Source organism: Marmota flaviventris, chromosome 7 (genome assembly GCF_047511675.1).
Source record: "Marmota flaviventris isolate mMarFla1 chromosome 7, mMarFla1.hap1, whole genome shotgun sequence".
Lineage (NCBI taxonomy): Eukaryota > Metazoa > Chordata > Mammalia > Rodentia > Sciuridae > Marmota > Marmota flaviventris.
This window is the reverse complement of record NC_092504.1, coordinates 72,796,207-72,823,638: the sequence shown is the minus strand read 5'-3', so window position 1 is coordinate 72,823,638 and position 27,432 is coordinate 72,796,207. Positions and strand designations below refer to the sequence as shown.

General features: G+C 36.8%; 1 protein-coding gene across 2 annotated transcripts in view; it reads left to right on the top strand.

The window, feature by feature from the left end:
- The first annotated feature begins 13,572 nt into the window (after positions 1-13,572).
- Positions 13,573-27,432, top strand: part of LOC139706424 (broad substrate specificity ATP-binding cassette transporter ABCG2-like) — a 33,207-nt gene continuing 19,347 nt past the window's right edge. For both annotated transcript variants that reach the window (XM_071614436.1, XM_071614437.1), the window contains exons 1-7: positions 13,573-13,710; positions 17,916-18,143; positions 20,134-20,236; positions 21,935-22,058; positions 22,869-22,983; positions 23,533-23,681; positions 26,102-26,238. In XM_071614436.1, coding sequence (XP_071470537.1) covers positions 23,604-23,681; positions 26,102-26,238 — 215 coding nt within the window. In that variant the 5' untranslated portion in view covers positions 13,573-13,710; positions 17,916-18,143; positions 20,134-20,236; ... (1 more) ...; positions 22,869-22,983; positions 23,533-23,603. The remainder of the gene's footprint in view (positions 13,711-17,915; positions 18,144-20,133; positions 20,237-21,934; positions 22,059-22,868; positions 22,984-23,532; positions 23,682-26,101; positions 26,239-27,432) is intronic.

The window sequence follows — 27,432 nt, the reverse complement described above, 5'->3', positions numbered from 1 at the left end:
TTTATCAATTAAGGGAGAATCTTAATATTCTATAGCAGATATGAGAACAGAACATAGAATACATATAAGTTCCTGGCCAAAGGCTCCATTTTCAGGACTGATAATTTCAGTTGGAATGTTGTCCAACTTCTCTTTCCCAACAGAGGCATCTAACATTCTATATTGGCTTCCAAATTGCTAATTGATGCATACACATGTCTCTACTGAAATGGTTAAACGGTGTGTCATCTGAGCAGACTTTTAATAGCAGACAGGGTCTGAGACAGGCTTTCAAAATGGTAGCAAGGTGAAGCTTGCCTACTTACTCCCCATTCAATAATGTAAGTGTCACATAAGTGTCTCTGTACTAGAAGGTCTTTTCCTCTGTGTGTGGTGGTAGTCATTTCTATCTCAGGCATTTCACACCCCTGTGGGTTATTTTTAAATGGAGGATGAAATGAATGCACACCAGGCAGTCAGCACAGAAATATGAGCAACCCTACAGTTTGCTTCTCATTGGCTAAAAAATGATTTTGTATTGAGAGTAGCCTCTATAGCTTATCTATTATCTATCATTCATCTATACATCTATCAATTATATATCTATCATCTATCTTTATGTGAGGACTTCAAGAAAAGCAATTTCTCTTCTTGTGCAGTAGTTTAAAATTATTTAAATATAAAAAACAAGGTGTTAATTTTCATGTTGTGATATTTGATCTGATAAAACAATTGAATAACCTGGAAGGTTCTGCCTATTAAGGCACAACATTCAAATAAGACCTCATTTGAGCAGTTCAAGTCACCACAGTTATGTTCCTCATGTAGGTGACTGATAAACTGAAAACTAGACGGCCAGGGTCAACTGAAGGATCCACTGAAGGACTCTCAGTTCTTGGATTGTGGATCCTTAGGATACATTCTGGTGTTCCCAAGTCCTAATACTACCAATGTAACAGGGTAACAAAGAATTAAACTTCCCCTAGTGTTTCTTTATAAAAGGGAGAGTACATTTCAGAGGGTTAAAAATTAGCTATAGATAGGCTTGTTGGCACATGCATATAATCCCAGTTACTCAGGAAGCTAAGGAAGGAGGATCAAAAGTTTGAGGAAAGCATGAGAAATTTAGCAAGATCCTGTCAAATAAATAAATAAATAAGGTAGGGGTTGTGGCTTGGAGGTAGAATGCCTAAGGGTCCAATCCCCAGTACAGAGAAAATAAACAAAGTTTTATGCTATTGAGTGACTGTGAAGGTGCTGACATTAAAGTTAAAAAAAGCATGTGAGAATATTCTATTATTGAGACACAGTACTATTTGGGGTAATTATAAATTTGTACTTTCTCTAATTTTTTCATTTATTAAACACACTTAAATGGATAAATTAAAGACCATAAAGATGATATTTGATTAAGGTCTGCAATGGAAAATAATATGAATTTTCTAAAATCAATTTTGCCTGCTCTTTGCCATGATGGGAAGTAAAGTGTGAGAAAAAAAGATGCTCCTTTATAAACATGGAGCCTATATCACCACACTATAAACAATAGTGTACATACTAAAGAATGAAGTACAAATGTAGTAAAATACAGTGGTTCTGAAACTTTATTAACTTCCTAAACTCTGCCAAGTTGATATACCAAAATGATGCAGATAAATTAAAGACCATAAAGATGATATTTGATTAAGATCTGCAATGGAAAATAACATGAATTTTCTAAAATTAATTTTGTCTGCTCTTTGCCATGATGGGAAGTAAAGTGTGAGAAAAAAAGATTCTCATTTATAAACATGGAGCCTATATTACCACACTATAAACAATAGTGTACATTCTAAAGAATGAAGTACAAAGGTAGTAAAATACAGTGGTTCTGAAACTTTATTAACTTCCTAAACTCTGCCAAGTTGATATACCAAAATGATGCAGAACTGAGAGAAGATATAAAAACAAAGCAAAACATCAGAATCCAATACTGAAGAATACCCAGCTGTTAATGTAACATTTCTTAAAGATGATTTCACATTTCAGGCAGTTGTGGCAGTTCTGGAGAGCTGCCAAATAATAAAAATGTCAATATCATTGAAAAAGTCTTGCTACTTATATCAGCAATTGAAGTCTTCTGGAAGGATAATATGTTTTCATTCTACCTGTTATTTCCCTTCGATTAATATGAACAATAATTATTATTAATTGATGTGGCTCTGTGAATCCATGTACAATCTGGGTAAAACATGATAACTCAACTTTTTACAATGGTTACTCTGGATCTGAAAATTTAAATTTCTTAAAAGAAAAACAAAAATTTTTAAAGAATTACCAGAATTGCATATGTTCAAAAATCTAATATTTTCATTCACTCAAAGTGAGATCAAAGTGGATTTGTATTTCCAGGGTCAGGTTTTCATAAATCATTTCAATTTCTGACTTTTATCAAACAGTAATTAACTACAGATAACTCTGCCCAGATACACAAAAAGTCCTATCAATCAATTATCATAGGAGTCCTCTCCTTTACTAACTACTAACTCCTTCATACATGGGACAGAAATCTGATGCTGGCTAGTTTTCTTTTGCTCTGTTTTGTTTTTTTTGCATGTATGGGAACTTAGAAAAAAAGATAAAAGAAGTTCTAAGTTTTGTCTAAAATATTAGAAACATCTTTTTTCTTATTAAATAAGTTTAAGTTCTAAGTATATGAGAACAATTTTCAACAGGAATTAAACTATACAGGGATGTCTTTTCAGAGACTCCAGTCCAAACTAGGTGCTAAAAAGACCTTGGTCTATGGAATAGTGCTGGTTTTCTATAGCTGTTTCATTATATCTCAATGTGCGAGGGCAGGTAGCATAGACATCAGCATTTAATAATGGATTGACTTCTTTGCATTTGTGTGTCCCATTTTGAGTGACAATTTTTAACATTTCATAGTGACCAAGTGGCAACCATGAATATTTCTTCATCCTTGAAAAGGACGTGATCTCACATTAAATATTTTCTTCTTAATTATATAAACACTGAAGTCAACAACCTGAGCATAGAAAGTGTGGAATATTAACTGGGCATATTTTTGCCACATCTAGACAGTCATGGCAGACTCATGGTCATGTTAAAATTGGAATTTGAAGAACTGTAAAGAGGGAAGACATAAAAAAAAAAAAAAAAGATTGGAAAAGCCCAGTGGTATATACATATAATGCTATATTTTTCGGCCATAAAAAAGAGTGAAATTTTAATATAAGAATGAGTCTGGAATCATGCCAGAGAGAGATCAAAGATGGTGGATTAGAAGAGGGTTGCACTTTTTAGTTGCTCCATAGCTTGGGATTCAAGAAGCAGGAGTTCTGCTCCTCACAAAGCTCTGTGACAAAAGAAATTCACTGAAATTTGATACTGGAAAGTGAGAGAATCATAAAAATCCAGAAATTTGGTTTCTTGTAACAGAGGACAAGAATGCGTGCATTAGAACCAAAGCAGTGGTGGCAGCAGCACGAGTTCCCCACAGAGTGGAGGGAAAACACAAACAGAAAGACAGAAGTGAGGCACAAAAATTCAGCATGAGAAAACCTGTGGAACACAAAAGCAGTCTGAACTTAGCCAAACTCCCAGAGCTGGTGTTTAAAAGTGCTCTGTGTTTCTCAACTGGAAGAGCTGAGGCAGGTAGCCATCTTGAAGATGTCATGTTGTGGCATGCTGCCACAGGAACCCAGGTCATAGCAAATATTGCAATACTGTGCTGGCAAGGACCTACAGTGTGGCATAGGGTGTGTCCATTAGAGTGGGATTGAAACAGGCCTAGGGAAGATTGTTCCCAAGGGGACTCAGGTTAGGGATATGGAGGGGAATGTGGCTCATTTTCCCTCTGAATCTGGCTGGTTTATGTAACCAGCTGAAGAGAGTTGGGAAGCTAAACAGGCAGGCATGATTACAATAGGATCTGAGCCTGGGAAGGCCATGTTCATGGGTGGTGAAGTCTGTAAGAGTTGTAAAAATTTGGTTATCTCATCCTGTGAGTGGAGTTCTCAAGAGGCCTCTGAGATTGAGACACTCAGAAGAGACAGAAATCTGCTTGGTCCTAGGAGACAGCACCTGACAAAATTCCAAAGGTCTGATCAGAGCTTAACCCCAACTGTTGGAAATTCCCACATAGAAATTTGCATCAGCTCCACCCTAGGTGTACATCAATCTAGTCTGTCTGGACTAAACCCCTGTGGACAGTACTTCACATTCTATTCTGATTTATACTGGAGAGAAGGGAAGCTAAGAACTATTTCAAAGAGCTTCAGTTCCAGGCTGCTCTAGTTGGCAACCTGGTTATCTGTTTCCTTGTTTTGATTAGCCAAATTAATCAAAACAAGGAAAGAGAATATCTAAATTAATAAAATGAGAGAAGAAAACTGAGATATTACCGCAGATATCTCTGAAATTCAGAGGATTATTAAATAGTATTTTGGAAACACATACTCCACTAAATTAGAGAATCTAGATGATATTGATAAATTCCTAGACACATAGGACCTACCACAATTTTTGTATCCTACTAGGAGGATATAAAAAAACCTAAACAGACCAATCTCAAGCAAAACTATTGAAGTAGTAATAGAAACCTCCAGGAGCAGATGGATTCTTAGCTGAATTCTACCAGTCTTTTAAAGAACTCATGTCAATTGTTCTTGAATGATTCCATAACATAGAAAGATAAAGAAGACCCCCAAATTCACTCTTTGAAGCCATATCACCTGATGCCAAAAACAGGTAAAGATGTTACAAGGAAAGTACAGATTAATATCCCTATTGAACATTGTTACTAAAAATCTTTAATACAATATTAGCAAACTGTTTTCAGAAACATATTCAGAAGATAATACACCATAATCAAGTGGGTTTCACCCTAAGGATGCAAGTATTGTTCAACATGTGAAAATCAATAAATACAATTTATCAAATAAATAGAATAAAGGAAAAAAGTAATATGATCATATCAATAAATGTAGAAAAAGACTTTAACTAAATGTAGTTATGCATTTATGTTAAGAAATGTGAAGAAACTAGGGATAGAAATAGCTTAGTTCAACATCATAAACTTGTGTATGAGAAACCCAAAGCACATATTGAGATGATTATGTGTTTTTGTCCTTAATTATATACATATTTAAAAATGTTTTTATTTATAAATGTTTTTTTCTATCTATTTGTTTATATGCAGTGCTGAGGATCAAACCCAGAGCCTCACATCAGCCAGGCAAGCATTCTACCACTGAAGCACAACACTAGCTGCTTAATTAAATTTTTGTGATGAATTAAATTTATTGATTTACATAAGTTAAACCATCTTTGAATCATTGGAATGAAACCAACTTTGTCTTGATGTAAAATCTTAATGTGCTGTTGAATGCAATTTATATTATTTGATTAGATTTTTCATCAGTTTTCCCCAAGGACATTGGTTTGTAGATTTCCTTCCTGGACATGTCCTGTGGTTTATGAATCAGAGTGATACTAGAATGAATTTGGAAGTGTTGTACCCCTTCTACTTCATGGAATAGTTTGAGGAGTATTGGCAGTAGTACTTCCTTAAAATACTGGTAGAATTTTCAGAGATTTCTTGTCATCCTGGCCTTCTCTGTGTTGGAAGTCTTTATATTATTATTTCAATTACATTACTTGCTTTTGTTCTGTCTGCATTTTTCATATCCTCTAAGTGCAGTTTTTTTTGGGGGGAGGTATATATCTACAAATATACCTATTTCTTCTACATTTTCCAATTTATTGATTTAAAGATTTTCAAAATATTACTTAATAATCTTCTGGATTTCCAAGATGTCTGAGTGATATCTCTTTTCTTTCATTTTATAAATTTGGGTCTTGTCTTTCTTTTGGTTAGTTTGATTAAGGGTTTATTAGTCTGGTTTATCTTTTCAGAAAATTAACCATTCATTTCATTGATTCTTTGTATCTTCTTTATTCTCTATTATATTAATTTTGACTCTGATCTTAATTATTTTATCAATTCTACTCATTTTGTAATTTGTTTATTCTTGGTTTTGTATATCTTGTGATGCATTATTAGGTTGTTTATTTGGGACATTTATGATTATTTTATGTGGACACACATGGCTATAAACTTTCCTATTAGAATTGTCTTCATAGTGTCCCAGAGATTCTGATATGATCTACTTATTCTTGGGCTATTCACCCCTTAGAGTTGGCAAGTGCTTGGGATATTAAACACTTCCTTCTTTTGTGTTGCTTACCAAGTGGCTGGCAGGAGTGTTGGGAACAGAAATTGACTGAAATGGCTGTCAGTTTCATTGTTTACCAGCATGAGGTAGGATACAATGGGAAGTACTTTCTGGAGTACTGTCTGGACATATTAGATTGATTACATATTAGATTGATTATGGAGTTCTGTCTGGACATATTAGATTGATTACAATTGTAGGGCAGGGTTGATGCAGAGTTAGACCTAAATAGGAAGTTCCAGTGACTGACATCTAGGATCTGTGGTACTTTGTTGGCTGTTTTCTACTCCACAGAAATTAGATCAACACATCTCTAGGGGTGGGCACAGGTTGATTTCTGCTGGTTATCTGAATTTCAGGGGCTTCCCAAAACTTCAGCACATAATATTGGCTAACCAGTTTCCTTGGTTGAAAGAGGAAAGGCAGGTCTTGTACATTTTACCACCCATAAATATCCAAGTCTCCCTGAATGTAGTCCTGTCCACCTGTTCAGTTTCCCAACCCTCTCCAGATGGTTGTGCAAGCACCAGCCATAAAGGGAAAGAGAGTTTCACTTCCTCTGAATCCCTGACCTGAATTCCCCTGTATGCAATCATCTCTGTTTTAATCACATTCTGGCCACATAGTATGTGCTAGCTGGCACACTAAGACAATATTTGCTATGATCTCCCATGTTTCCCACATCATGATCCAGCATCAGCCCCACAAGACTGCTCCCTGCTTCAGCTTTCTGCTCACAAGTTGAGAAACATGGACATCATTTCACATACTGCTCACTGTGCCAACTCTAAATCAGCTAAGCTCAGACTGTCTTTCTGTTCTACAGGTGTTCCCATGCCAATTGGTCCACTGTGTTTCTCTCTTGCTCCATTTGTGTTATCCTTCCCTGCTTTAGTGCCCTGGTGCTACTGTCACAATCTAAAAAGGAACAAGCCTTCTTTATTTTGTTTTATTGATTTTTAAAATTTATATGCGACAGAGGAATGCATTACAATTCTTATTACACATATAGAGCACAATTTTTCACATCTCTGGTTGTATACAAATATATTCACACCAATTCATGTCTTCATACATGAACTTTGGATAATAATTCTTTCTTAATATACTAGACATTGGAGGTATGTTTACCAAAGAGCACACACACACAAAACGCAGAGAAATCCTTCAAATATGCATATGTGTCAATATAAATTTAAAATCACAAATATACATCTGAGAAATAGGGATATTAAACCAGAAAAATATTGTCTCTCCAATTCAAACTTTATATAACTATACTTTATCTGGAGATTCCCTAACAAACTAAAAGTGGAAACACCATATGTGCTAGCAACCTCACTAAAATGTATAGGAAATGAAACCAGCATATTCAAAAGATATCTGCACTCCCATGTTTATTGCAGCACTATTCAAAATAGACAAAATACATTATCAATCATAGTAAATCAACTGATTCATGGAGGGTGAAAACATGATATATAAGTATATAATAAATCAAGCTCTCAATGAGTCTCAAGGTGATCCTCCTGACATTGTTGCCCTTGGTAGGACATGAAAGGGAGAATCACCTTCTAAGCTTTGCTGAAATTATGCTGTCAGGTAACATATATCCCTTTCTTGGTAACCAAGACATCCAAAACCCACATTTGTTAATAGCAATAAATATCTATCTATCTATCTATCTATCACACATGCCACTTGTATAATATATCAGAGGATTAGGAATAATTTTCAGATACCCTAGTAAGATACCCTCACCTGTTATTCTATAAATCAAAGTTGGTAGGACAAGAAGAGTCATCTTCTAGAGCTACATGACCTGCCATACCTAGAACTGTATTGGACTCTAGTTAAGGGTGTAGAATTCTAACATTCATATTCATGGAACAGGTATTGAACATGAAGATTAACAAGAGCCTACTTATCCTTCCAGAAAAGGAGCTCATAATGTCCCCAGGGAACAAGCTGTCTGAGCAGTTCCAATATAGAGATGGACACAGATGTGATACAGTCTGCAGAGGACTTCTGTGGATTCTGAGCCAATTGATGGGACAAAGCTGACATGAAAGTATAGGGAGTGAAGTTTCCTAAAACACCTAAACAAGTTAATTGCTTTCAACTAATATGAAATTAGAAGGTGCTTTGGATAGATTAATATAGAGCATTCTGCTATTTTCTCACCTATGGGTTTGTAGTTTATCTTCAGGAATTTTGAAAAATTACTTAAAATATTTGAATTCTAAATAATGGTATAGTTATGCATAATAAGTAAATATAGGTATCTTAGCTACTAATTTAAAAAAAATGTATCTCCTTTATTTTCCTGTTGTGTTCCAAAACCAATATTTACTTTCACTTTTGGAATTCTTGTAAACTATATTGGTTTTGTTCAGGAAAAGCTAAGCAACAGATCTCCTTGGTTGTACACCACCCCCTGCTGGACAGCCAGAGAAACAAAGCCTTTCAGCTTTCATTTTTTTTTATTTTTTTATTTTTTATTGTTGGTTGTTCAAAACATTACAAATTTCTTGACATATCATATTCCACACTTTGATTCAAGTGGGTTATGAACTCCCACCTTCACCCCATACACAGATTGCAGAATCACATCAGTTACACATCCATTGATTTACATATTGCCATACTAGTGTCTGTTGTGCTCCGCTGCCTTTCCCATCCTCCACCCTCCCCCCTCCCCACCTCTCCCCTCCCCTCCCCTCCTCTCTTTCTACCCCCTCCACTGTATAATCCTGAGGGTCTCCTTCCATTTCCATGCAATTTCCCTTCTCTCTCCCTTTCCCTCCCACCTCTCATCCCTGTTAAATGTTAATCTTCTTCTCCTGCTCTTCGTCCCTACTCTGATCTTAGTTACTCTCCTTATATCAAAGAAGACATTTGGCATTTGTTTTTTAGGGATTGGCTAGCTTCACTTAGCATAATCTGCTCTAATGCCATCCATTTCCCTGCAAATTCTATGATTTTGTCATTTTTTAATGCAGAGTAATACTCCATTGTGTATAAAGGCCACATTTTTTTTTTATCCATTCGTCTATTGAAGGGCATCTAGGTTGGTTCCACAGTCTTGCTATTGTGAATTGTGCTGCTATGAACATCGATGTAGCAGTGTCCCTGTAGCATGCTCTTTTTAGGTCTTTAGGGAATAGACCAAGAAGGGGAATAGCTGGGTCAAATGGTGGCTCCATTCCCAGCTTTCCAAGAAATCTCCATACTGCTTTCCAAATTGGCTGCACCAATCTGCAGTCCCACCAGCAACGTACAAGTGTACCCTTTTCCCCACATCCTCGCCAGCACTTGTTGTTGTTTGACTTCATAATGGCTGCCAATCTTACTGGAGTGAGATGGTATCTTAGGGTGGTTTTGATTTGCATTTTTCTGACTACTAGAGATGGTGAGCATTTTTTCATGTACTTATTGATTGATTGTATGTCCTCCTCTGAGAAGTGTCTGTTCAGGTCCTTGGCCCATTTATTGATTGGGTTGTTTGTTCTCTTATTGTCTAATTTTTTGAGTTCTTTGTATACTCTGGATATTAGGGCTCTATCTGAAGTGTGAGGAGTAAAGATTTGTTCCCAGTGTGTAGGCTCCCTATTTACCTCTCTTATTGTTTCTTTTGCTGAGAAAAAACTTTTTAGTTTGAGTAAGTCCCATTTGTTGATTCTAGTTATTAACTTTTGTGCTATGGGTGTCCTATTGAGGAATTTGGAGCCCGACCCCACCGAATGTAGATCCTAGCCAACTTTTTCTTCTATTAGACGGCGTGTCTCTGATTTGATATCAAGGTCCTTGATCCATTTTGAATTCACTTTTGTGCATGGCGAGAGAAAGGGATTCAGTTTCATTTTGTTGCATATGGATTTCCAGTTTTCCCAGCACCATTTGTTGAAGATGCTATCCTTCCTCCATTGCATGCTTTTAGCCCCTTTATCAAATATAAGATAGTTGTAGTTTTGTGGATTGGTTTCTGTGTCCTCTATTCTGTACCATTGGTCCACCCGCCTGTTTTGGTACCAGTACCATGCTGTTTTTGTTACTATTGCTCTGTAGTATAGTTTGAAGTCTGGTATCGCTATACCGCCTGATTCACAGTTCCTGCTTAGCATTGTTTTTGCTATTCTGGGTCTTTTATTTTTCCATATGAATTTCATGATTGCTTTCTCTATTTCTACAAGAAATGCCGTTGGGATTTTGATTGGCATTGCATTAAACCTATAGAGAACTTTTGGTAATATCGCCATTTTGAAACATCTTTACTGAGCAAACATGAACTTAGTTTCTCACCTTCCCTAAATCCTGGGCTGTCTCAGCTGTATTTGAGTGACAATTCTACACACTCCAGAAGTCATCTACATCATAATTCTATGTAACTGGAATGTAAATGACCCCTGGATTTAGTGTCAGAATATTTGAGTCAGTGTTTCATCTTTTCTCCATCCTGACTGACTGTGGGATTCATGATTCTGAGGCGTGGTGTCTTGGGTTTTGGACAGCTATTAACTCTCCTGGGTTTTATTTCTATTTTCCAGAAAATGAGCATAATATTATCTAGGGGTTTTGTGAAGCCCAGCTAAAGAAATGTATATGAAAGCATTTGAACACCTTAAAATGCAATTGGGATGTGACAGTTGCATCACTTCTCCTTTCATTACCAATGGAGAAATCAGCATATTCAAAAGACTTGGAAGGCAGCACTCACTCTCACTAAATGAAATGAATTGTGAAGGACACTGCTGCCACATGGAACAGAGAACCTGAAGTGAGGACCAGAAAGGAAAAGTGAATATTACAATACATCAGCTAAAGGACACATATGTATCCATGTGCACATATTTTCTTCTGCTATTGCAATCCTGTACCAACCCCTAATTTTTCTATTTTCCAAAAACTAAGCCAGAACAAAACATAAGACACAGAGCATCAAACTACCAGCATGTAAACTACCAAAAGCTGCCTTTAAAACATGGTGTATTATTTCAAAATAGTTAATAGATACTATTGTATTCTTAATATTGTTGGGGAAATGGTGATACAAATATTAAAAACAAATAAATTCATATCTCTGTGCAAATTGCATCACATGAATGAAAGAGCAAAGAAAAGAAATTAATAAAGAATTAAACTTAAGAAATTAATAAAAATTATGTAAAAGTATAAAAAAATAAAGAACTAAGGTGATAGAAATTTGTCTAAAGTATAAATACAAATGATTTAAACTTTTACTGATGACAGAGTTTCCAAATATTGGTTAAAAATAAATTTAAAAAATCACCTTAGAAATTGTATAAGACCCCTCAAAGTAAAGTTAAAGACAAATAGAATTTTGAGAAAATATGTGAGAAGAAAATGCTTCTTAAAAGGGGTAAAGGAGTCTTATACTTAATAGGTTGACTATGGAATCTAACAAAAGTTATTTAATATGGATAAATGGTTCACACACATGATTTAATTATCATGAATTTTATATATGGAATAACAGAGCTTTAAGATATATAAAACAATATCAGATTGTATATGAAGAGCAATAGGAAAATTACATTGTAGTTGGAAACTTAACCCTACATATCTCAATCTTTGACAGAGAAAGTAGACAAAAATGACCTATACATATGAAGGGTTTGAAATGAATATGTGACATACTATATACACATCTAACTTCATACAAGATGCACGTCCCTAAATCTAAAATTGTTCCAAAATCTGAAAGTCTTTGAGGGGCAGGTATGATACTACAAATGGAAATTTCCACACAATATAATTTTGTTTTATCCATGAAATTATTAAAATGTTGTACATTGATATTGTATAAATTACATCCATGCAAAGATTATATGAACTTGGGTCACATTCCCTGGATATCACAGGATATGTATGCAAACAGACCAACATATAAAAAAGTCCAAAGTCTGAAACACTTCTAGTCTCAGGTATTTCTAATAAGGGATATTCAGTCTCTACTATCAAAAGAGATCACTTAGTTTCTTCTTTAGGTATCTCTGGAATATTTACAAAACATGGTACTATGCTAAGCCATGAAGAGAAAAACAGTATATCCATAATATTAAAAATTAGCTGGACAGGTGTGCTTATAATAGGTTGTCCACTTAAAGAGAGAGGCAGGGAAAGCACCTAGTGAAGACAGAGACAGGAAGAGTTCTACATTAAGACAGAGAATTTGAGTGATACAGCTCCATACAAAAGAGACCAAGAGTTGCTAGCAATCACTGGGAGTGACATGGAGGCAAGGAAGGATCCCTACGGTTTTAGAGGGAACATAACCCTACCTTCACTTTATTTGGACTTCTAGTCCCAGAACTACAAGACAATGAATTTCTGTTGTTCTAAATTTAAAACAAACAAAAATAAGAATGAAAGAAAAAGAAAAAAAAAAGTTGAGCATACCCCCCCCAAGTAGAAAACAATCCACAAATAACATAACCAAGAAGCATTTTAAAACCATGAATTCTGAAAATTAACAAAAGGATAAAGAAGCATAACATATAAACTTAAGCCATTAGAAATTAACTTTTTTTTCCCATGATTACCCATGGGCCAATAAGGAGATGAAATTGCTATAACATGTCACTATACCAGATGTAGATAGTAGAACCAAGATGTCTTTGGCTCAAGTATCAGGCCTTAATGAAGCTGTCACTTTGCACAGGAAACATAAATTCTTTGCTTGCTCTGTGCTGGAATGTATTCTAACAAGTCTATGGTGGACATAAAATAAGGACACACTGAGCTGGCCACCATGGCCCTTACCAATGATCACAACTAGCCAGGAGGCTGAGGTAGGATTGCAATTCTAGGCCGGTGTAGGCAACTTAGCAAGTTCCTATCTCAAAATAAAATTTAAAGAGGGCTGAAAATGTTGCTCAGAGCTAGACAGCTTGCCTAGGATTCTCAAAGCCCTGAGTTCAATCCTTATTGTCTCAAAGGAAAAAATAAAGAAAATAGGACAAATATTAGCAGGAACTCTGTAAAACTGAAGTTCCACACATAAATCAAAGGATTAGTAGGTTTAAACTAATTTGATGCATTCCTCACCAACTTGCAGGAAAAGTTCTGTACATTAGTCAATGAGAAGTATTGGTGAAGAAGAGGGAGGTGTTCCATGTTGCCAACAGCAAGTGTCAGCCCTGCAGTGTGCATGGTGCATGACAGCACCCATTCCTCCCTCCCTGTGAGGGCTTATTTCAACCAGCAGGGCTTCCTCTTCTTATCTTGGGACACTCTCCCAGAACCTGGGCTCTCAGGCCCCCTGATGCTTACTTACTGCTTCCTGTTAGCAGCACCACCCCTTCCTCTTTCGTTTTACTGTCTGGGCCTTGGGGAGCCAGCTCTTGGGAGGCAGCAGCCGGCGCCCCAGCCCTGAAGCCCGATCCCGGTATGGCGAAGCCGCGTCCAAGCCACTTCCTCCCCACCCGCAGGACTGAGCGGGGCCGCCCATACCTTCCAGGCGCCTCCAGTGGTGAGTGGCGGACCCCAAGACAGCAGATTCACTGGGGACCTCTGGGTCCTGTGAAGGTCTCTGCGGTGGCTGTGGGCGTGGTCCAGGATCCGCACAGACCACGTCCCCAGAACGCTGGGGGATGGGAAGCCCCCGCAAACCCCTACTGGACTTGGCTTGTGGGTAAAACCCCAAGTGAATACATAGGGAGGCTGTCTGGGGAGTCAGAGGGAGACATGGCTCTGAGGAAGTGTTAGGCAGGTTCTTTGAAAACAAGAAAGGGTCTCTGTGTTTATTCACTTGTACCTGTTGCTGAGGAGCATTTGACCCTCTTTTAAGGGGAGGTGGGCCAGTCTCATTTCCCCACTCAGAATTTCTATGCTGTTAATTTTAAGGGGTCATATTTTTCATGATGGACCCAGACTGCAGGAAGGAGGCAGCCTGGAAAGGAGCCAGGGGTATTTGGGGAAAGCTCTTCAGGAATTCAACAGCACAGCAGAAAATGATTGGCATCATATTAAGAGGAAGCTGTTTCTTTGGATCTGTTTGAAAGACCCAGCTGACTCCTCTCAATGTTTGAGTCAAGACCTGTTAACTGCCCTGCCTCTGAGCACACACAACTTGGGCAAATTTATTTGGCAGGAAAGTTGGTTTATATTGTGATTTGTTAAAAAAAAAAAAACAGCAAGCATGCTGCTCAAGTGAGATGATGGGAGTTTTTGTTAACCAGAGTTCAGTCCTAGTCCAGAGGCCTGATGAAATGGAGGTGAGGTGGGGGGCAGTTAGCAAATCAGTTCTTTTCCTTGTCTCAAAATCAAATGAAAGAGTAATGGTGAAAAGCGGAAAGGAAGTTTAATCAATATAGGTATACTGGGAAGTAGACCAGTGTTTCCAGACCCTGTATTTGGGGGCATTGATATGAACTTCTAGATTATTAAGACAAGGGGAACTACATAGAAGTATCCATAGTCAGGCAGCTTTTGTCAGACTATGGCATGGATGATCATTCTCACAATTGGTCTGGTGGGAACCTGTTGGATATAAGAAAGCTGGTATTTCCTAGTTGTATGTGTATGTGTGTTTTGTGTGGTATGTGCGGGGGTAGTTTCCACTCATCACAAGGGGTTTATTGGTCAGGTCTGTCATTTCCAGAATCCAAGGTGACTGACAAAGGAGACAGATATAACATGGATCCAGAGATGCCAAGATTTTAATCCTTCTTTTACTTGCCAAGTGGATATTCATAGGCTCAAGTGGAGAGTCGTAAATCCTTATTATATGTGCAGAACCTGACAGTTTCATTTGAAAATGACTATGAAATACAAACTGATGATTCAGAATGGATTCTCAGAAAATGATGTGGGGGAGCAGTTGATTCCTGGTATTATAGTGGGTTTTTGCAGGTTGGTAAAGGTAAAACACTTACCTGTCTCCAAGTGTGTGAAGATAAATAGAATTGATATTGAATGGACATAAATTTACTGAGCATAGGAGTTCCTAAAGGTGTAGGAGAAATTGGTTCACATATATTTTAAAGGCACTGACTAATATATTGGGGCTTTTTTATTCACAGGAAATTAAGTTTAACTCCAAGTTTGGGTGGTTTGTTAAAGAATTATTGAACTTCCGTTTGTAATTTTTCTGTGAGTGGTTGTTTTAATAATTAACTTTAAAAATTAACCAGCCTTTTACAATACATATAAAAATAATGCTAAAAATGTTCAAATATATGACCAAAAATTAAGTTGTAAATATATCATCTTGTGTGTGTATCTTTAATAGTACCTTGTTTTATTTTCTTACCTAATAATGGAAATGTAATTGCTGATTTTTTTTTCAGAAATGTATAGAGATTCATAGTAACAAATGTATATTGGGCATATTTATTTCAGGTACTGGGTATTGTACAGGAATTCTCTTAGGAAACACATTGTTTTTGAAACAAGGTGTATTAAATTACACAAGCATGCAAAATCTGTTTCTGCATTTATTGTCATTAAGCATCCTTGAAGCATTTGAAGTGAGCATAAGTATGATGTTTACAAAATCATATACAACCTAGAGTAGAAAGCTGCCATGAGGGAGCACATTACAATGGACATGGTCTGACCCAATGGCCCTCTGCACTTAATAATTATGTTACACCAAGGAGGCCATAATGAAAACAGAATGGTCTGTCACACAGTTTAGTGACAATAAAGGGGATAACATTGTGTCTCTTCAGAGAAGCTTTATCTGGCATTCACTTTTGAGGGCTGTGTCTTTTGTATGTGTCACACAAGGATGTCATGAGCTTTGTAATGTTTTGAACAACCAATAAAATAAATAAATAAATAAATAAATAAATAAATAAATAAATAAATAAATAAGGATGCAGAGGAGACTGAGGATTGGCAATGGAAGAGCCCTCTCAGTGTTTCCATAATGCATGCAACAGTGCATGTTCTAATTGTACTTCTTGAAATGGCTTGTTGTAGTTGTAACTATCATAGTTGTAATTTTGCTTGCTTTAAGTGTTGTTTCTGAAGTCCTACGCCAGAGGTCCAATGTGGTGGAGTCCCAGAAACTTAGGTCCAGCCACTAGCCTTTAAAAACTGGAAGAAAAAGTAATGTCAAAAAGCAGTAAAGGAATTTTAATCAATATAACTATACTGGAAAACAAAGGGGACCAGAGTTACCAGTTCTTTGTTTAGTGGTACTGATGTGATATTATTTAGACAAGGGGGACCAGAAATAGGCATAGTGAAGCAGAGTCGGGAGGACAAGATCATTAGAGGAGAGAGAAAGTCAATGGATGGGAATGACAAAGATCTTTCAAATGGATTCTGAACTTGCTGTTGCCTCCAACATTTTAAACTTTACAATTGTGGTCTTGCTCTTACATGCAGTCCGCCTGCTTCAACCTCCAAACTATGGCCAGTATTTCTGACTGATACTGCTTCATTTTTCCCTCCTCTCCCACATCTCTAGTTACATGTAGATCAGACACCCTTCCCATCATGCCCTGTGTTCCTTATCCTCTTACATAATTCTCTTCAATTCAGAAAACTAAAGTTTATTAATTCTCTTCAATTCAGTAAACTATACTAATTCTTTTCCATTGTCATTGTTTAAACTGTAGCTAAACTCAGCTATTGAATGCTTAATGTATTTTTTCCCCTGTACTGGGGTCAAACCCAACCCATGGTCTCAAGCATGCACACTACCACTATGCTACACCTCCACAGTCCCTTATTTTTCATATAAGAGACAGAGTCTCACTGTACTACCAGTGCTACCTGGAATTCATGATGATCCTGCCTCAGCCTAATCATATAGCTAGGACTATAGGTATGCACAACCACTTAAGGCTTGAATTCTTAATTTTGATTTCTTTTTTCAGTTTTTGTTTTCAAGTCTTGATCTACTTAACTATTGGTTTAATTAACTTAATCATTTTCATACTTAATTTGATATCTTCCTAGAATTTAAATGTTTTCCTAGTGACGAAATCTGTTGCATTGTAAACAATATTGGAGATTACCTTCTTACTTGACTGAAAGTACATAATAAACAGATATGTGAAGTCTGGACTCTAAATTCAGAAAACCTTCTGCTGTCCCTGATTGCCGGTCTAAGCCCATTTTGGTAGCAACATTATGAATACTTTCAACATTAAAAAAAAAAGTACAGGGGATATTATGATGCTCATGTAGGCTGTCCCTGAACTGAAGCTGTATCATAATATGCTTTTTGAAGTCAGGAGCAGTCCTCACCTTTTTTTAAGTACTGGGAATTGAACCCAAGGGTTCTGTACCACTGAGGTACATTTATATTTCTTTTGAGACAGGGTCTTACTAAGTTGCCCAGGTTGACCTCTGAGATTGCAATCCTCCTGCCTCAGCCTTCAGATTCACTGGGCTTACAGGGGTGCATGTGCCAATGTACCTGGCTCACTTGTCTTTTTTCTCCTTTATGAGTTGTAGGTAATTTTCATCCTCAACTATTTTGCTTATTGGAATTTATCTGACATCTAATTTGAGTACAAGCATTTAAAGTTTCATCTGTCTCCCATTTTAGGTTCTAAGGTTATTCTTATCATAGTGATGCAGGCTGTTTATTCATTGGAAAATAATTTACTCACTGCAGCACAGTTTAAAACCATCTTGTTTTCAATGAATTGGTATCTAGAGTTTACAATCTCGTTTATATGGAATATCAACTTACTATTACTTTTCCCTCCACAGAAAGGCAAAACCTCTGAAGATGTCTTCCAGTAATGACCAGGTTGTTATCCCAATGCTACAAAGACACACCAATGACCTCCCTGAGATGATCGCTGGTGACCAGGAGACAATTACCCAAGGAGCTGTGTTGAGTTTTCATAACATCTGCTATCGCTATCTAGTACAAGTGAAGAGTGGTTCTCTGCTCTGATGAAGAACGGTTGAGAAAGAAATACTATTGAATATCAGGTATGTGCATGAACTTTTTAAAAGATCACTTTATTGACCTTTAGGCTTTGCTTACTACCAATAGACTGCTGTGAGCATTTGAGTACAAGTTTTGTAGAGACATATAGATGCATGCTTTCTTTCCTTTAGGCTAAGCTAGGACTGAAATGATTGGATCACTTATCAGGCAGTTTAAACTTTGAAGAGAATTTATGAACTGCATCAAGTTTTGTTTGCTTTTATGACTGTGCAATTAATGTATTAATGTGTCATTTAATTATTAAAGTGGCAGTGAGTTTGGAACTTCTCACTACTTGTATCTATATGAGCTCACAGATGCTGGCCATTAGGGTTGTTACTGTTTGTCTGATTGCTAGAGAACTGCGCTTCCCTCTGTCATGAGGGAAAGTGAATTTGGATTTGCCCTGGCAATGATTGTTTCTTGTTTTTTTTTTTTTTTTTTTTTTTTTTTTTGTTGTTGTTGTTGTTTTGTTTTTTAATAGAGGAAATAACTACTCCTAGTGTATGCAAGCAACTTTTCCTGACTCTCCAAGGCTGGGAAAGTGGTTATAACAGTCCTTTTGCCTGGTGTGGTTGTAGCTCTATATAAAATCAGGTGTTTGACCAGTTTTCTTGATATTTTGTATGCATCTGTGGTCTTTACTGTCAGTAATGCCTAACATCCTTCAGAGGACAAGGAAATGACAGGGTTGGGTAGACAGTATTGGGGTGTGCCTGAGAGAAAAATGTTGAGGCTCTGAGGATTCATGGGCTGAGCTCAGGGGCTTTGTGCAGGATTAAAACTCTCTGGCAATACCTGCTATCATGCCTACTTCTTGTCTCTCTTGTGTTGGTTGAGAAATCCTGACCAGGTGAATAAGAAGAGGAATAGTGGATCTAAAGCTTTTATCCTTTGTTAATGATTAGATAGAATTGACTTATGAAAAGCTGACAAGAGTTTTGTGAGATAATCAAGAAAATATTGGTACTTTCAGATTTTGTGTTGAAAGAGGTAAAAGGTAATTTGATTTGAATATGTGTAGGATAAATACATATAAAGTGCATTCTTCATGTGAGGGTACATTTGCCTGCCCCTGCCCACTTTGGTGTTGGGGATCAAGCCCTTCGCCCTGTGCACAGTGGGCCATCTTGCTACCACTGAGCCACATTCCCAAACACCTCTAGATTATCTTTTCCTCCAAGTAGACTAGTTATGGGATACCCTAAGTGTCACATCTGCTCAAGACTTCTTGTTGTGCTTAAGGCTCAGTGTTGTGCCTCTTAGCAAAGGACAGGGGTCATGGTTTTGTGCTCTTAGGCTAATAAAAGTGCAGTCAAATATTGAAGTTCTTTCAATTTTTACAATTGCAGGGACTGTTGTTTGTGATTTCTTGTGTTTCTGGTGTAAGTATCTGTAGGAAAGGACACCCATTTTTGGTTGCTGTGTGTCAGATCTTTCTCCTGTCTGCTCACTTCAGGTTAGTAGGCTATGGGATGGTATTTGATAGCACAAGTCACCATTCAAAACAGTAACTATATTCCAAGAAATGTGGTGAGAATCTCGATTTTCCTTTGGATACTTTTTTGCTTTCCTTTTGTAAGAAGAAGTTAAACCAAATTTGACCATGAGAATTGAAAAGATTTTCATACCTCATGAAAAACTTTCTCTTAAGCTTAGTTTTTCTTCATACACAGCACTTGAACTTTTCCTCACCAGTGTTCAATAACTATGGGGAAAATTATCCATTCCTGAAGATTTATGAATATTCTATAATGGTGAGGAAAATTCATTATTCTCTTTGGGAAATTTTCAGATTAATGATTATTTTTTTAATGATTTCAAACATAAACCTGAATGAACATAATCCTTTCACTAGATTTCTTACCTGTTACATTGCACTGTTTGCTCCCCTCACTGTCTCTTTTTTTTTGGGGGGGGGGTACTGGGGATTGAACTCGGGGGCACTTGACCACTAAGCCACATCCCTAGCTCTATTTTGTATTTTATTAGAGACAGAGTCTCACTGAGTTGCTTAGCGCCTCACTAAATTGCTGAAGCTGGCTTTGAATTTGACATCCTCCAGCCTCCACCTCCCAAGCAGCTGGTATAACAGGTGCGTGCCACTGAGCCTAGCCCTACTGTGTCTCTTTTTGCATTCATTTTTACTAGTGTCTTTTGGGAATCATTTAAGAGCAGACTGTTCACATGATGATTTTCTATCCCTAGCTCTTTCAGCCTTACTTTCTAGAAAGAAGGACCCTCTCCTGTGTAATCACTCATTTGTTGTCTGGCAGCAGCTGAGGAGACAGGTATCCTCAGAATGAAGGCAGGTGTGGTTCTGAGGACTGCCCATCACTGTGCTCCTCACCACATCATGTTTCTTCAGGCTCATCCAGACTGGTACCTTCTAATTCCATCCCACTCCAGGTGATGTTAAAATGGATCACCTGGTTATGCATCTGTCTGCCAAATTTCACCACAGTGTCACCATTTTCCTCTTTGCACTTCATTACTATTGTGAAAGGTGGTGCTCTGACATTAATCCAGAATCTTGTTCCTTATTATAGTCCAACTCATCAGCTTCAGCTCCCATTCATGACTCCTGTCTAGATCAGAAAATATGATAATTACCAAAAGGTGATTTATTTCCATTAACTCATAATTTGCATTAAACTAAGAGGAAAAAGCTTCATTTACTATTTCTTCTTTAATATACTCTATTGAGTCATGGATTCCTCTTTCAATAACACTTAGTGGTAATGTATTATTATTGTTATTTATCTTGATACTTCTGTTGGTCTGAATTTAGTCAGTGGGAGACCTTTCAATTTGAGTTCCCTTCTTCCTTCACTGTTTTGACTTACTCTTTCATTTTTTGAGTATTTTCTTGTTATAGCTAGAAGTTCCATACACTTTTGAGGTTGAGGCATATGCCTGTAATCCTAGCTATTCAGGACACCAAAACAGGAGAATCACAATTCAAGTCCAGAATGGACAACTTAGCAAGACCCTGTATCAAAGTAAAATTTTAAAAAGGCAGAAGCTGTAGCTCAATTATAGAGTGCTTGTTTATGATGCATGAGTCCCTAGGTTTAATCCTATTACCAAAAAAACAAAAAAAACAAAACAAAACAAAATATGCACTGACCCTGCTAGGCCAGAATCAGCTGATGTTCATTTTATGGAATTGTGGAGAATGGTATTTATAAACTGTCATCTGAGTGTTTAGAATGCTCATTGCTATTCATGTGTCATTGGAATTAAACCACCTCAGTGGACATGCCTAGGGAATATATGTATGCATGAACATACACACACATGTATGTATGTGTATGTAGGTGTGTGTGTGTGTGTGTGTGTGTGTGTATGTATATATATATATATATATATATATATATATATATATATATATATATATATATACTTTGGTTAAAAAAATAAAGCTGAATCCCTTATGCAAGTGCACGAGGTTGTGGTTCTGTCCAGGAGGGGTAAGTGGAGTGGTGGCTGGCAGATGGTTCCTCAGCACCCTTCCATCTATACTCTTCTATAACTATTGTGTAGATTAAAACCTATTACTTCTAATTAATGCACCAATTCCAATCTAACACTTTAGGTTCTTCACACATTTTCAATGTTTATAAAATTTTGTTTTTTAAAAAGTCTATTTAAAAACAGTGAAAAAATGCCTCTTCATAGTCTTAATGTAATTATTGATTTGTTCAGTTCTTTTATTTTCCAATATAAGCTTCTTCACAGCCTACAACTTTTCCCCTCTACTCTCTCACTGCTTCCCATCGTGTATTCCCAGGTGCCGGTGTCTGTTGCCCTATTCCCAGGATATCCATCGTATTCCTATTAAGAAAGGAAGGGGAAGGGCAAGTCTAATATAAATGACTGACACACTGTGTGAGCATAAAATCACAAGTAGGAAGGTAACTAAGTTCTGTTCATTCAGAATATACCTATTTTCAGTAAGTCATTTCCTACTTCTTTTTAAAAAAAATAATTAAGAGATGTTAATGAGAATCTGATGCAATTTCATGAAATTCTCTTAAGTGTGTTTAACATAGATCATAATTTAATAGAACTTTGTTTAAAATGGAACAATTACTCATTTTTGCTTTTGTGTTTCAGTGGAATGATGAAACCTGGTGTCAATGCCATTATGGTACCCAAAGGTCAAAACAAGTCTTTATGAGTATAATAGAAATTATAAGTCAGCTTTCTTTTTGTAGTTTCAGTGTGCTTTTAGAAATAACTTTTATCAGTCTTACTAATACAGCATCATAAAGTGGTTGAGGTACACCTGTCGAACCTATTATGAGCTAATGAGGAATAATAAGAAGGGAATAATATTAAATATGGGGAGATGGAACATAAGGAATAATCGAAGACACAAGTCTTAGATAAAAGAGCACATTTCCTGGGTTGGATCCACCAATGTCAGATGGACAGGAGGGTCCTTTAGGAGGTCTATACAGGATAAGCCAAATTTGCCTTGCTTTTATATTTCTGTGCTTTCTTGTAGCACAAATGAAAAGGAAGGTGAGGATTTGAATGTAAACACACACACACACACACACAGAAACACACAAACACACATATGTACAAAATTTTAGTTGTCATATATCTCTTAATTAGTTAATTTTATAGCTTGAACAGAATTTGAACTAACAGTAGCTGAGAGAGGCGGCCTGTATTGAAGGGGGAAAAAAAGCTGCACCATGTTTATCCTTTTGTAGGTTGTTAAATATTTTAGCTGCAAGGAAAGATCTAAGTGGATTATCTGGGGATGTTTTGATCAATGGAGCAACTCGACCTGCCGATTTCAAATATCATTCAGGTTATGTGGTTCAAGTAAGTATTAGTTGATTTACTTTTAGGTTTCATTTGTTTCTGTATAGGGAAGTGTCTTGGTTTGCAGTTTATTGTGCTTCCAGTTGATTATGTGACATACTCATAGAATCAACTTTTCTTACATCTGCTTCTCATAATTTCCCATTAGAAAGAGGGTGGAGTTAAATGGAAAGGCAGAGAGGACCTGGAATATGACCTCTGTAGGACATGGATATCAATTCTACTTGTATCATTTTCAGAAGGGTCTGCTGATATCTGTTTTTGCCCCCCTGCCTCTTTTCCTTCCTGAGAACATACTTGAATGTGTCTACCAGTAGTCATATCATACTTCCCTGTGCTCCACTTGGATGTTCAGATGGGTGTTGAAATTCCTCCCTGGGCTCTGCAGCTGTCTGTATATGGAGTCTCTGTAGTTAGCAGAGTTGAAAACACAGCATTAACTACAGCATTTCCTTGGGTTTGTTATTTTCATCTATTGAGTTACATATACTAGAGGGATAGTATAATAAAAGACTCAGTATGTCTCATTAAAATTGTATTTCCCTTCAGAATAATGTCCCCATGAACACCTTGACAGAGAACGTTTGCAGTTCTCAGCAGCTCTTCGGCTTCCAACAACTATGACAAATCATGAAAAAAATGAGAGGATCAACAAGGTCATTGAGGATTTAGATCTAAGTGAAGTAGCTGATTCCAAGGTAAAGTGAAAAAAAAAAAAAAAACAGGTAGAATTGTAGCCAGGAAAGCGGACCTCCCTGTGTGGACAGTGTGACCTTAATCAGAAGTTTCTTATGACATGTGTGGCTGTTTTCCGTAATGATGAGAAAAATAACTACATAGCTACTTGGAAGGTGGAAATGAAGCTGGAGAAACAATCTCAAAGATGGTGGAATCCCTGGAGCGGAGTGTGCTCTCTTTGCTGTAGTCAGGGCTCATTTGATGTCTTTGCACTAACTTTTCTTCTTCCTGTTTTTCTCTTCCTGACTTTTTCTGCTCTTTTCCTTCTCTTCTTCTTGGGACCTTTGTTTCATGGCTTATTGAGGCATATTTCTGGAATTGATAAGTGACAAGTTCCAGGTATTATTTCTTTGTATATATAACTTGTCTGTAATTTGACTTCCAGAATTATATTTGATCACAGTAGGACTGACTTCTAATTTGCATTGCTACTAATTTTTTCTATAGCTTATCTTTGGCAGTTTTTCTTTTTTTTTTCTCATCCTCTCTTTCTTCCCATTTTTTTTCCAATATTTATTTCCATACTCATCTACCAGGCTCTTAGGTTTGAGAAGTATGTTTGTGGGCAAGAGTAATAGAATGGACTAAGTAACTCAACCTTTTTTGGGTTATGCAGGATCATGGAGAGAATGATCAAACTTTATAGTTTACTGCTCCACGTGGAGGGTTTTCTGAGCAGATATTTGGACCTGTATGTGATAATGAGTTGTTTAGAATATAGTGTCTCTGAATGAAGCCCCTGATCTTCCCTCCTAAAAAAAAAAAAAAAAAAAAAAAATGAAGAATGTGGGTGGAGCATCCTACTGGCTGCTGTTTCCTGTTATACTTGCTGATAGGCTTTATGTGAAGTATTTTATTTGGAAAAATAGTCCTGTGATGCTACTTATTTTTGATAACTGAGTATTGATTTTCTTTTCCTTGGCTCTCTTTATTTATTTGATCTTCTCATTCCAGTTTGGTACTTTTCTTTTTTTTTACACTATTCTTTACCATTAAGCACTCATTGTCCTTAGTTACTTGCTTGGATTTCTGGGGAACATATGTAAAGGCTGTTTTTGATTTCTTATAATTAACATAATCTAATAGAATGAAATAATTTTATATAGTTTTAGTTTTTATGATATTTTGAACATAACAGAAATCTAGAGAAGATGGACTGATTATTATAATGATGTGATTTGGGGGTAATTAATATATTTGTTGTATATTATATGTACATTGTATTATTTATATATTATACATTATGTTTAGTATGTATCATTATTATGTTAATTATATGGAAGTTAATATAATTACTAGTACCATTCACCTTGATTTCTCAATTGTTAACATCTACCATAATTATTACAACTCTGTCTTACAGAACCATTTTATACAAATTTGTATGATATTTTACCCCAAAATACTTATATGCATTGGGAAAAAAGGACATTTGCCTACCTTATCACAAAGCCATTACCAACTAACAAAATGAAGAGTAACATCATATCCTTATATCATCAACTATGTCAATCAGCATTCATCCACATTTCCCAAATTGTCTTCAGATGTCTTTTTAAAGCCCAGTTATTAAAAGTGTTAATTTAAAAGTGTTAAACCAATGAAGTGTTATTATTTGCATTTGATTATTTCTCATTGGAGACTCTTCATTTGAGAGTTGTTCCCTACTGCCTTTCTCCCCAGAACTATTCTAGTCTTCTCACCATACACAATAATATTGACTGGTTGAAAAGTTTAAACCAGGAATCTGGACTATCCCACCTCCTGTTTTTATCTGAAAAAATTAATTGGGAATTCTGTATTGAGTTAGGGTGTAGATGTTATAAATTTAGAAAATCTTATGGGAATTAAAAAGTGCTTATGTGGTATAGCAGAACATGAGCTCTCCTGGCTTCAAGTGTACCCTTTTCTTGTAAGTCCACTCAGGGACTTTTGTCAGAAGGAGTGAAGTGTGTGTGTGGGGGAAGGGGGGTTGTTGTTAGAAGACTAATATAATACTCAAGGTGTTTTCCTTTTTCATCTCCTAGCATTATCTCCTGTTTTAGACTGTGGTTTCACTGTGTCAGGTCCATGTCTTTTAGTTTTGTTACTCACTGTCTTTAAACCTTTGACTTGGAGAGGAATATACAGAATGTTAAAAGTAAGAGCTTCATATCAGGTCCAGCCACTTGGATCCTCTGCCCTTATCCTCCAGGTACTTACCTGTTCAAATAGAGACCTCCTTCTTCTTTCAGGTGTCCATTTATTTCTTGTTCAGAATAATGAGGGTAATAGAGAAAGAGTATCTTGTAGGACTGAAGTTAATCCACCAAATGAAGTTAATTCACTATGGTGGTGACCACAGTGGTTCTTGTTGACAATGTAATAATCTGTGTTTTAGGTTTTATCTAGAGGAGAGAAAAAAAGGACCAGTATAGCAATGGAGCTGATTGCTGATCCTTCCATCTTGTTCTTGGATCGACCAACAACTGGTTTACATATAAGCACAGCAAATACTGTACTTTTGCTCCTGAAAAGGTAAATACTGTAGGAACATTGTTCTTTTATTTATTTACAATTGGATGACTTCCATGTACCAGGTGTTTGGGTGCCAGGGATTCAGAAGTGAAGAGAAAAATTCTTTCCTTTCTTCTTAAAGAGAAATAGTCAAGGAGCAAAGAAGTGTTATTAAGAAAAATGAATGAACAACTTGGGGAAGAAAGGCCATGGAGGGAGTGAGGAATTGTTTTAAAAAACAGGATAGTCATGGAGGACCACAAATATATGAAAAGAGACCTGTGACAGAGTGAGTCCTGCTCTTTCTGTCAGCAGAGAGTTTTGGTTGGAAGGAGCAGCCAGTGGCCCTCAGGCCCAGAATGCTTGATGCTTGATGTGTGTGGAGCATCAGAGAGGCCAGAGGGACAGAACCCAGTGCAGGTTGGCTGCTAGACTCTTATAACAAGACCATGGGCTGGGGGCTGAATAACAGATACTACTTTTCTTCCAGCTCTGAAAGCTGGAAGTTGAGATAAAGGTGTCTACAAGTTGTTTCTTCTTGGATCCTTCAATAGACACAGTCAGATGAGTCACCATTTAATGACCTTCTTTAATCTTAGTGACCTCTTTAAAGACTCTCCAGAAGTAGCCACATTCTGAGGTGCTGGGTGTTAGGACTTTAACATATCAGTTTTGGAGAAGCCACAATTCAGCCAATTAGAAATGATGTAAAGTAAATTTGGGCTTGGGACAGATTACATAGACCTAATTGGCCCCTGTGAGACATATTTTCTGCTGCTAAGGTCCAGGGTCATTTTGAGAATGTCAGCATTGACTGCACAATGAGGCCAAGGTGAATGAAGGACATCAAGAAATAGCTGCTGAAGTAGGCCCCATTCTACTAGGATGCTGGTGGTCAGGTGGTAAGAAAAGCATGGGTTCTGGGTCTTTTTTGAAGGTGAGACCAACTGGATCAGCTTAGGAAATGGACTTGGCCTGTTATGACTGACACAATGACTTCTAAGTGGGGGCCTGGAAAAGTAGAACAATGGGAAAAAAAAGTCATTCATTTACATCAAGAAAGGAGACTGGCAGGAATGTAATAGAAATTTTTAAAATTAATTTGTGAACATCTTCTTTAAAATTATAAAAAATTATTTCAAACTGACAAGAAAGTTCCAAGAAAAGTTTAAAGAAAAAAAATTCCCAGTTCCCTCACCTGGATTCCCTAACTTC